The sequence below is a fragment of the Rhagoletis zephyria genome, unplaced genomic scaffold, assembly GCF_001687245.7.
Source record: "Rhagoletis zephyria isolate East Lansing unplaced genomic scaffold, Rhagoletis_zephyria_1.1 Rzeph_scaffold_00838, whole genome shotgun sequence".
Lineage (NCBI taxonomy): Eukaryota > Metazoa > Arthropoda > Insecta > Diptera > Tephritidae > Rhagoletis > Rhagoletis zephyria.
In genome coordinates this window covers 171,313-184,023 of record NW_016157922.1, presented here as the reverse complement: position 1 = coordinate 184,023, position 12,711 = coordinate 171,313, and the positions used below count along the sequence as shown (strand labels likewise).

The 12,711-nt window shown below is 35.8% G+C and overlaps 1 protein-coding gene across 1 annotated transcript in view; it reads right to left on the bottom strand.

Moving 5' to 3' along the window:
• Positions 1 to 984: 984 nt before the first annotated feature.
• Positions 985 to 12,711, bottom strand: part of LOC108361757 (uncharacterized) — a gene marked incomplete at both ends in the record, with an annotated part of 179,513 nt that continues 167,786 nt past the window's right edge. The window contains one exon of the mRNA XM_017614494.1: positions 985 to 1,180. Coding sequence (XP_017469983.1) covers positions 985 to 1,180 — 196 coding nt within the window. The remainder of the gene's footprint in view (positions 1,181 to 12,711) is intronic.

The following is a 12,711-nucleotide window of genomic DNA, read 5'->3' as shown; positions in this document are numbered from 1 at the left end:
GAAGAGAAATGACTGGCGTGCTGTTTTGGACTCGGCCAAAATCGCTTAGGCGGTTACAGCGCCAAATAAGAAGAAAAGAAGATTTGTACGCACAAATCTAGTTTTGAAATATTTTGATAAATTTTACATACTCTAAACATGTGATTTTATAGGTATTTTTTTTTGTTTTGCACACAATAAGTTAATTTTTCGCAGCCCATTTTGGTACTTTTGACCTGACATCGGACGAGAAAAACAAACATGTTTGAATTTATCGTGTTTATTGATATCGCCTGCATATATCCGATATCGGCCGATGCCGGCTGCAGTGTGCGCGTAGCGTTACGCTAGGTGCGCATTGCATCCGATAAGCTGACCGATGTCGGCCGAATAATTTGAACGTCCGAACTGATACGCACACTTAACCAGATTATTTGCTCACTGCATTTGTACGCACAAATCTAGTTTTCCTTTCAATTTTGTAAGTAGTGAAATATTTTGATAAATTTTAATTGACATATTCTAAACATGTGATTAGGTTAGCTAACTTTTTTGTTTTGCACCCAATAAGTTAATTTTTCACAGTCCATTTTTATACTTTTCACCTGACATCGGACGAGAAAAACAAACATGTTTGAATTTACTGGTACTGACGTCAATGACCGATGTCGGTTCGGTTATCGGTTTATGTGTGAGAGCGCTCATATAATCACAAGTGTTAATTCATATAGCCGATATCGGCCGATTCCGGCTGCAGTGTGCGCGAAGTGTTACTTATCATGCAAAGGTAGCTCAGAGAAAGTTGAAACCATGATATTTGATACCTGTGCCGGGTATATAAAGTTCGGTTTCGCCCGAACTTATATTTCTTTACTTGTTTAACTTTGAATTGTGTCATTATTGCAGAGGGCCGTCGATGTATGGATATAGAGTTTCGGCAATATTTATTTATGAAACCATTTTTCATTTAAAAATAAAAATAAAAATTGATCTCATTTTAAAAGGAGTTTTCTTACCCACTGTGGATGCTCTTGCTTCACATTGAGCTTCTCCATATTTATTTGTAGCTTTGCAAGTATAAATCCCTGCATCAATTTTTTGAACTTCATTTAAAACGAGTTCGTAGTAACCCAAGTAATCCTTTTCCCGAATTATTTGAATTCGATTGTCATCTTCCAATATTTCCTTTTCGTCTTTAAAACTAGAATGAAATATAATCGGTAATTATAAATAAGTTCTCATGTTAGCGTAGCTATTATGAATCTCCAGTTAAAATAACATAAAATAAGATAAAATTAACGAACATACATCGATAGTCCTCTGCAATAACGACTGTTAAGTGGCTCACGTGTCTAATCCTCGTCTAATCTAAGTCTAAGCCTTACTAAAGCAAGTAGTAAGGGTTACTACAGTAAGTAGTGAGAATAATATTTGGATTATACCAGAATTAGAGGCATGAGCCACTTAACAGTAGTGAAGCATTTAACTTTTTGGGTTTTGAACTGTGTCGTTATTGCAGAGGACCATCGACATCTGTGCTATTCGCAATTAGTTCGAATTGTCGCGTATCTCGACAGTTTTTATTCGGACACATAATTTTCGATCGTTTATTAACAAAAATCTGGTAACATGTGTTGGGTAGATTATGTAAATCCGTATCGTACATATTTTCTATCCAAATGTTCATATACAAAAAAAAATAAGGTACTGATGACGAAATTTAAATGCGTAANCGTATGAGTAAAATTCTTTCGTGCTCAATTTTCATACAAATAATCTTGCGCGTTTTTATATGACCACTCATTATTTCGTATTTATCCATCGGTTTTCTTCATCAGTAACTAGATTTTTTTTTGTAACAGAACAGGCTTTAGTAGAAATGCAAAAATGAGGTACAGAACCTGTTATTTTTTTAATTTTTCTTCAGATAAAGTTTGTTTTTTTCATTTTTTCATTAAAAAATAAAAAAAGCTGGAAAGATTAATTAATTTGTCAGAAACAATAAGCCCTGTCGGAAAGTGATGTATATACGGTTTATGGAGAATTTCATTGGTTTTCAATTGCCGTATTTTATATTAAGATTATTAAATTGGTTCGTAAGATATACGTGATTAAGCGGAACAAATTTTTGCTTTAGGCTGAATAACGGTAAATTGCAAATATCTCGAAAACGTATCCACAGAAAAAAAACACAGAAAAAAAAATTAACTCAATTTGCGGAATCAACGAGAAATTCTACATAGGGATTGGATAGTGGCATCCATAGAACATTTTCGCTGTAAACCAGTGTAATTATTGCTTGCCACACCCAGAAAAAGGTTAAGTTATAATTACCAAGATTTGGTTACAGGGACCAAGTGGCATAGTTGGATATGGCGAAATAAATATCTCTAGTTCACGAAAGTCTGCAATTTACTTGAGACTTCTAGTTGGGACAAATGTATATTTGTTAATAATTACAAAACGACTACCTTGATTGGACAATATTGTTAGTTTAACCCAAATCATTGTTGAGCACATATAGACAATGATACAAGTTTTCAATTAATTTTGTGAACTTGCTGTAGACTTGAATCAGCTAATCGTTTATTAGTAAAAAAAAAGTTTCAATTTGACACAAATAAAAATTTACTCGATAGCTGTTGTGTTTACTTTCTTTTTTTATTCGCATATATTAAGCAAAAAAAATACATACATATTTACACAAATAGTTACTAGTGTATATAATACATATGAATATGGTGGTAAGAATTTCCTAAAAATAAACAGACAAAACAGGAACAGTCGTGCGAATACCCAGGTCAATATCTGCTGCTAGAAGTGCTGGTTTAAGTATACTGCTTTGCTTTTTCCTTGGCACCAAAACAACTCGCGGCGATAGCAAAACTGAAACTGAGACAACAAAGTCTGGGCATGTCATAGCACACACTTTTCTTTCTCTATCTAGCGCAGTGATCGACACGACATAGCTTACTGAGCGCTCTGTGACCAAGAATGATAGAATACAAGATTGCGCCAATCGAGCTGAAATCAACTGGCCGTGACGTCAATAAATACCAGAATGAGAGAGCAAGACGAACTCGACAAGAAAAAGAGGAAGCATCGGACAAAAGTCAGTACTGCCAAGTTTTGAATTTGAAAAAGCACCAAATTTTTATTGGTGTATTTTATAGACTTTATATGCATACATAATTTTATTGCAAGGATGCCGATTCAATGCTGCTGCTAAGACTGCCGTTTTGCCGCCGAGCGCTGACATGACCACTTCTCCTTCTGGTTTAGTGTCGTCTCAGTTATCTGCTCCCCTGCTACCTTCATTCGCTAAATCTCCCATCGATATTTCCGATGTAAATTCCCCTACTAATATAATTTCGCCTCAATGCAATTCTGAGTGGATTTCCGTGGACAGAAGACAAAGTAGAAGAAAGAAAAATAAACAAAAGCAAACTGTTGTTGTTCGTACGAATGCGAATGCTGACTTAGATGTTGCGGAACCTCTTAAATGGTTACATATATCCTCAGACTTGCCTTCTGTCACTGAAGCTAACATTATAAATTACGTCGCTAAACATGCTGCGCTTGATAAAAATCTGTTGGCTTGCTATAAATTGGTGAAGAAGGATGTGCAGTCAGCAACATTAAAATGGGTAAACTTTAAGCTTGGCGTCCCTGTGTCAGTTTTTGACAAAATGCTAAATTCGGACCTCTGGCCTGCCAACGTCTCTGTCCGGCCATTTCGCTTTTTTCCCGCGAATTCAGATACCCGCTGATGCCGTAACTGAATCCAGCGCTAGTAATAAATGCCGAAGAATTTACTTTCAAAATATTTCAGGCCTTCGGACTAAATGTTCGACTGTGTACTTGCGTAGTTCTTTCCTAGAGTTTGATATTTTTGTCTTTGTGGAATCTTGGCTGAATGATAAATTTTTCGATTGTGAAATTTTTGATACTAATCTTTATGATGTTTTTCGTAAAGACCGTGACTCTGCCAAAACCGGATGTTCCAGAGGTGGTGGTGTTCTCATTGCTGTTCGGAGAAAATTTCGAGCATCATTGGTAACACTTACCAATTCTGACACACTCATTGATCAGCTTTGCGTTCGTGTTCATGGCTCGTCTGGAATCGTTTATGTGTGTGCCTCGTATATTCCGCCAAATAGTGCCGACTATTTATATTTTGCACACGCCGACAATAATGTGTCATTAGCAGCAAACATCACTGGTGACAGTCATCTTTGTGTCCTCGGTGATTTTAATTTGTGTCATTTGAATTGGTCCCCATTTAAAAATTCGACTGCATTTATGGCCACTAACGTCAATTCTTCAGCCGAGATTCACGTCATTGATTGTTTTTTAAGCATTGATTTACTTCAAATTAATGGATTTTATATAGCCTTAACAGAATCTTAGATTTAGTGTTTATTTCCAGTAATGTTTCACTGCACATTGTCTGAATGTATCACACCCATCTCAACAACAGATAAACATCATATTCCGCTTACTCTTGAATTGGAGTTTTATAAGTTTTCTGAGGTTTCCGATGATTCCAACACAAAATTCAATTTCATCGCTTGTGATTTTTCTACTTTTAATGAAATTTTGTAAACAATTGATTGGTGTGATGCTTTCAATGACAATGATGTTACTTCTTGTTTCCAGTACTTTAAAACTAAGTTATTTGACTTATGCCTGAAGCATGTTCCTATTTTTAAAAAGAAAGTATATAAGACACCTTGGCATTCCAAACGGCTAAAGCATCTAAAGAATTTGAAAAACAAATTTTGCAAATTGTATAAAAGGACTGGTGACCCAGAGCATTATTCCAAATTTCAGTGCCATTTAAAGGAGTTTGACTGTTTGAATAAGTTCTTATATAGAAATTATATTTATTTCGAACTCGAAGGCCTTTTGGCAATTCATTAAATCAAAAAAGTCTTGTTCGTCAGTCCCAAATAATGTATTCTTCAATGGTAAAAGTGCAAATTCTGCCGTAGATTCTGCCAACCTATTTGCCGATTTTTTTTGCTCTAATTTTGATAACGACTTAAACTTGGATCCTAGTTTTCCTTCTAGGAGTGACTTTTCACTTAATTTTGGATCTCTCTGTTTATCTCTGACTGGTGTCATCAATGGCATTGGGAAGCTCAAGCCTACTTCTAAAACTGTCTCAGATGGCCTTTCGGCTATATTACTGAAAAACTGTTTATGTCTTGCAGAGCCCCTTGCAGTTATTTTTAACAAATCATTGACCTCTGGTATCTTTGTGGATGACTGGAAATTTACATCCGTTTCCCCTATATATAAAAGTGGAAACAAAAATGATGTTCGCAATTATCGGCCTATTTCGAAGCTCTCGTCTGTCTCCAAACTGTTTGAGATAATAGTGAATGAAAAGCTGTATTTTGCGGTCAAAAGCCTTATTTCCACAAATCAGCACGGTTTCGTTAAAAGCCGCTCCATGGTCACCAATTTGTCCATTTTCAGTGAATACTGCTTTTCAGCGTTCCGTAACAGATCTCAAGTGGATACAATTTATACTGATTTCTCTAAGGCGTTTGATAAAGTATCCCACCGAATACTCCTGTCGAAGCTTGGGTCAATGGGCCTTCACTCCACGTTTTTGTCGTGGATTAAGTCTTATTTGTCTAACAGGCATTGCGTTGTTGTCGTTGATAATGCCTCATCCCGTCCATTTACTGCGTCCTCTGGGGTCCCCAGGGCAGCATTCTAGGGCCCCTCTTTTTTATTCTCTTTATAAATGATATCGGCTCATGCTTTTCCTTTGCTGAATACTTACTCTATGCTGATGGCCTTAAAATATTCGCGGTCATCAACACCGCTCTGGACTCTGAAAGGTTGCAATCAGACCTTCACAATGTTTACAATTGGTGCTGCTTAAATCGTCTGTCGCTAAACATAAAAAAATGCTTCCACGTAACTTTTGCTAAATCGGTTACTACTTTACATACTTCGTATAGTATTGCTGGCTCTACCCTGAAATTTGTTAATGAAATTNTAGCACGGTCATACTCGATGCTTGCGTTCGTTCGTCGAAATTGTTCTGCATTCAGAAACCCATACACTCTTAAAATATTGTATTGCGCCTTTGTCGAGGTTAGAGTATGCCACTATTATATGGAGGCCCCACCAAATAGGTCTCTCTAGTCGACTTGAGAAAGTTCAAAAAGCTTTTCTTCGTTTTTCTCTCCGATCTCTAAACTTTTCTGAGCCACTACCCTCGTATCAATCTCGATGTTTATTGATTGACTTAAAACACTTGAGAGCAGAAGATCCATTCTNCTACCCTCGTATCAATCTCGATATTTATTGATTGACTTAAAACACTTGAGAGCAGAAGATCCATTCTATCGCGTTCATTTGTTATTAGTATTATTTCTGGGACTATTGATTGCCCTTCGCTGCTTAGTAAAATTCAGTTTAATGTACCTTGCAAGAATCTTCGCCATTTTGAGTCCTTAAAAATTGGTTTCTCCAGAACTAATTATGGAGTGAATGCGCCTATTTCTAGGCCATGTGCTGATTTAAATTTATTTTTCAGTTCTTCAGGTGCTGATTTTACATGCCCGTATGCCATCTTAATCAACCAACTTAGGTCTTATTTTTCTTAGTAATTACTATCGTACATTAGCTTAATATAGTCTGTAAGAATTTGTCAATTCAATGACTTTACATACAAATAAACAAAATAAACAAATTAATAAAAATCAATGTTTCTTGCACGACGGTTGATTTCTTCTGGCATGATTGAAGGGGATGCCACATATTTTGTTGTCGCTTATGATTGTCACTGTGCCATGATGTTGTCAAAGTTTTTGTAAAGTTGCTTACCATACTTACGATTGCAATAAATTTTGCTTACATTTTTTTAAGATTTTCTAATTCGGTGTCTTCAAACTACAAACAAAAGCACCAAAAACGCGCCAAGCACCAAACTCACAAATTTTCGCGTTTTGAATACCCACTAAATTTGGTGCGAAAAGCATGAAGTTGGCAACAGGGAATGTAAACAGAAGTATTTTATGATGTCAGCGATTAGGTGGATGCTGTCAAATCGACGAAGAGAGGGTTAGCGGTCCGCGAATGGCGCGACCTTTATTTTCTGAATCGTGGTGCTCTGTGACCACATGCGTGTTTCACCTATATACGAACAGCAGTAGCGGAGCAGTGTTGCCACTTTATGATTAATTCCCCTGCAGGGAAAGCTACTAGTTGTGAACTAGAATTCTACCAGTTTGCGTTTCAGCTCAACGAGTTCACGTTCTATCCTTTTTCAATGTTAGCGACTGGTATTTTTAACATTGCGATGTCCTACGAGATGTCAATTGTCAGGCTATGCATCAGCATCTACTAGTAGAAATACTAGTAGCATCATACCAGTTGATGAGATAGTCTGCCAATTCATCCCCCATGAAAAGGATTAGTATGCCTTTTTGCTCGCGGCGCTCCAACAGTTGCAATGGCCGACAAAGCAAAGCACTCGCGTGGTATGCCTGAAGTACCATTTCAAGCCCAATTTTTTTATTTTATTTTTTTTGTTTATAATATTTCTTTTATTTATATTTTTTATTTAGGTTTTTATTTGTTGTTCTTAAATTTTTTTAAAGAGCTAAATACACCACACAACCGGCTTGTCGAACTTTCTTCAAACCTACTTTACCATTTTGCCATGCAAACATGACTCGTTCAAGCAAAGAATTTTAATTTTCTTCCGGTTCACAATGTAAAAGGGTTTGGGTTTCTTCAATTTTTCTCTTGCGTCCTCATTCGATAAAAATTCCGTTGCAAATGAGGGGATTTTATCACACACAACATAGGGGANAATTTTTCTCTTGCGTCCTCATTCGGTAAAAATTCCGTTGCAAATGAGGGGATTTTATCACACACAACATAGGGGATTTGAGCAAACGTTAACATGGCGGCCAGAAAATCAAAAAAATAGATATTTGTTCACATTTCCCTCAAACGGCGTGTGAAACCTTCAAACACCCCATACACAACATTAATAGTTTTAAGCAAAGGAATATTTCGCTTGGCTTGTCAAGCCGCTTGTGTGGTGTTTTTCGCTTAAGCACATGTGCATTTGTTAATATTCAAAATTATAGGAAAAAGTTNATTTTATTTTTTTTGTTTATAATATTTCTTTTATTTATATTTTTTATTTAGGTTTTTATTTGTTGTTCTTAAATTTTTTTAAAGAGCTAAATACACCACNATTAAGGTTTTTATTTGTTGTTCTTAAATTTTTTTAAAGAGCTAAATACACCACACAACCGGCTTGTCGAACTTTCTTCAAACCTACTTTACCATTTTGCCATGCAAACATGACTCGTTCAAGCAAAGAATTTTAATTTTCTTCCGGTTCACAATGTAAAAGGGTTTGGGTTTCTTCAATTTTTCTCTTGCGTCCTCATTCGATAAAAATTCCGTTGCAAATGAGGGGATTTTATCACACACAACATAGGGGATTTGAGCAAACGTTAACATGGCGGCCAGAAAATCAAAAAAATAGATATTTGTTCACATTTCCCTCAAACGGCGTGTGAAACCTTCAAACACCCCATACACAACATTAATAGTTTTAAGCAAAGGAATATTTCGCTTGGCTTGTCAAGCCGCTTGTGTGGTGTTTTGCGCTTAAGCACATGTGCATTTGTTAATATTCAAAATTATAGGAAAAAGTTTTTGAATTAAAATATTCCTCAGGTTCATATAAGTTTCCCAATTAAAAAAATTAAATCTACATTACTAATATAGCTCTTTTCTAATGCTTCAGTGGAACGTATATTTAGTAGTTTAAAAATTTGTAGGACTGACTTGAGGACCAGATTGAGCACTGATATAGTTGCAGCAATGTAACATACAAACCAAGGCATAAAAATAACGGTGATACTTTGTTTTAACCACAATTAAGAACAAATGTACTAATTGAATTGGAGAATGTAATTAATTTTTACACTAAGTACCTGTAAATAGTATGCAGTATACAATACTCATATCTGTAATTAGAAAATTTTGAGTAATTTGTTCGGATTTTGAGGATTTTTTATTTGGTTTTGAGGAATTTGGTATTTTTTTGTGGCAACACTGCCGCCAAGACAGTTTCTCGTATAACAGGTTGGCCAAAATATTTAGTTAAGTTAAGTTACGGAAATTAAGTCTAGACTAACTGAGGTTTAAGACATCGGTTGATGATCAACTTTTTCGAAAGCATAAATCAGTTTGATGATCAGTCATATGAAAAAGGGCGAACTCCAGTGAAAGCTTCTATTAAAGAGAGAGCCCCCCAGGATTTTTGGCAAGGCTTTGAGGAAATCGCTAACGGCTCTGATGCTGATTCCAGTTTTTGTAGTGACTTGGATAGCCAAACGATGGGTAGACAAAGCAGCGACCGTACAAGATAAAAAATATCGATTTAGAAATGGAGAAATATTTACAGCTACCCCTTATACCCAGACAAGAAGTTCCTTTAATTTGGTGGAATGGTCGCAAAGTATTTCGAAATTTTTTAAACTGGTAATGAATTATCTTTGCACACCTCCTTCCTCAGTGAACCCAGAAAGAGTGTTTAGTGCAGGGCTGGCGAAACAAAGACACGAGTGTCATTGATGGCACGCAACAACATAATTTGGCCATGTTGGGTTTCTTTGGTAATAAATTCTGTCATCGAAGAATTTTGAGCAAGGTTTTCTAAATTCAAAGAGCTATCCGAAACACTCAAATTTATTATGTATGTATTCTGATGTGACTACTTGATAAACTAAACTTGTATAAATCTGGTTTATTGGAAACCGAAGATTTTGAAATGCAACTGATTGAGTTCCAGCATACCTCATTTGGACTAAAAACTTTGTCGTAAAAGTACAGAGTTGGACTTAATCGAATTACAAAGACCATCAACCAATTTGACCAAAATACGAAAATTTTAGAAACTTCGAATTCAATTACACATACGTAAATATATTACCTGTCAGCAGAAGCCGGAGCTTGCTACCTTGACAATATTTTAATATTTTGCTTTGCATGTGAGTCCTTACCAAATAAGGTACACAGAGACCTTTAAGATACGCTTAATTCGTTCTTTTAAAAAATTTTGTAAAATTTTTGTGTCAATTAATGTCTCCAAGAACAGTGCTGATTTCTTTATGACACGTCATGGCTTCAATGAATAATTCTTTGGAAATAATGGCACGTATATGTATAAAGGTTCTCCGGCCCGGTTTAGTGCATCGGGTAGCATTTATGTTGAAAGTAGGAATAGGTTATTGTCCGATAATTCGGAAATGATCCTTTTCGTAATCAAAAATATACAGATTTTTAGCTTTAACTACTAATAAGATATTATTCAATTTGAATATAAAAACAGAAAAAAAATGTTTAACAAGATGTCTGGTGGGATGTGGTGATCTCCGAAATAGCTGCTATAACTTCTACCACTTAAGCTTTGTTGTTTTTTCCATTGTTCCTAACAAACAAATCGTGGTACAAAGCTCAATAACACTATTGAAATAAGTGTTAATACTTCACAATAAAAATTTAAAAATTAATAATTTGGGATGAACCTGCCTGAAACTATACAATGGATCAGGGTTTTTGTGAATATTCGCATTCGCATTCGCAACCGCGGAGCTTCCGCATTAATTTTAACATTCGCATTCGCTTTCGCATTCGCAATAATCAATGCGGAGCTTTTGCGAATGCGAATGTTGTACAAGTACACCGATAAAACGTATATATGGCAAACAAAATGACAAATTGTAGCCAATATTTTTGTCTGTGCTCGTGGGAGTATTTGTGTAACAAAACTGGTCAAATGTCATGTATATCAATTTTGATAAAAATGTCTTTAAACATATTAGGGGTATTCTCGAAGTCTTGCACGATGCACGGATCGCAGGAAATGCAAAAATACTATTCCAAATTTCGAAGAGTACGAGAGCACCCCATTGCAAAGTGGTAGCATGCATGGGTAGCAAGCAGCATGTATCAAACCCAATAACAAGAGACAGCAAAAAGAAAAATGAAGTGAGCGAGATGAGAGGAATGAGAGAAATATGTAATAATTCCAACAACAAAATAACTAGCACAGCGTCGCACTTATCTTACTATGCTATTTTGCAAAATATATACATGGGTTTGGACGCACAGTGCGTAATTTGGGAAATTTAGGCGAAGGAAAATCGAAAATCGAAGTTGGTAAAGAAAAGTTCAGATACGATATGTGTGCGTATGGGTGTCTGATATAATAGAAAATCGGTCCCCAATTGTTAGATCGCCTGGAAGAATTCTGAGCTTGTGCAAACATGCCTGTTTTGACGAACGAAAATCGCCAGTTTTCCGGCCTTTATCAATCAGTGGTCGTATCCGTCTCATTTCATAACGAGACTGCAGTCTTGTCATTTTACACATTGTAAACTTAATTAAAAACATTACTTTGAAATTTTAAACGTCAGCCTTACATATCAATTGCGCTCCTTTAGATTTAAAAAAAAAAATGGGATTTCGCTTTTTTCATATATGCATATAAATTGTTTGACAGCGTGTGACATTTGGATCTCTTCAGGAACCTTCATCTGTATATCAAGGGCCAATAGTAAGAATTTGCACAAAGTTGCACAATGAAAAAAAAGTTGATTTAAATTCAACCTTTGGTTAAAAAATCGGGTTTTTGCGTATTTTTGATGAATAACGTGAAAATATTATCCCAAAAGAAAGTAAAGGAGGAATTTCTCGCATTTGGGATCTCTCCCTTGCATGCAAGGGTACGGTTTTTGGAGTTTATTTTAAAGTTATCGTATAAATTAAGCATCTGCACGAAGTCGGCTCGTGGAAAAGCGAATCAGGACGCAGTTGCTGATAAGAAGAAATACGTTCAAGACAGATTTCGGGTTGAGTTAGGACTTCTGGTCTGCGTTCCCAAGCAGCAGTTTGGGAACAGCAATGATGACAACACTGCTCGCCGTTTCTTTGAAAATGCCGAAAAACCTGCTGGTGTTGATTTAGTTAAAATAAAACGTATTGGTGTTATTCTTGACTCTATCAACTGCAGTTTCCCAATTGAAGCAGATCTATTTGTGAAATACGCAAGACGTACTGCTAACGATGATAAAAACAGAGCAAGGTAGAACCGTTCTCTCAATTTGTCGGCCATGATTTTTTTTGAAGTTTGCCAACATTTTAAAATCATATAAAAGTGAAAATAAAAAATTGAAATTGTGCGAAATTGTTGTTGCTTGAGATTGAAAATGAAAATGTGTGTGTGAGTTTGTGAGTAAATTTAAAAATTAAATTGTTTGGAAACGTCAAGAATTTTAAAAGTGACTCTCAGCGGTTCTACCTTACTATATTTTTATCATGCTGCTAACCTCATTTTTCAAAAATATGAATGAACCTTCCCGTTACTGTTCATAAGGTATTGTTCCATGGTGAGCAAATAATAAAAAAAAGCCATCATCCCAATCGGGCAAATGTCGGAGGAGGTTCAAGAGGCCCGAAACAAAGAGATTCGGAAATTTAGGGAATGTTTTTTGAGAAAAACTTCTCGAACGGTACTAATACAGACTTGATAGCTATTAATTTCATAAGATCCTTTGATCTCAAGTCTCAGACAAACCGGCAGAAAAAAGGCTATCAGATCAGAAGTTTTGGATTTATTGGCTATGCCCGATTCTGACTCTAAAGCTGACGGTTCAGATTATGATTAAGGTTTCCAAT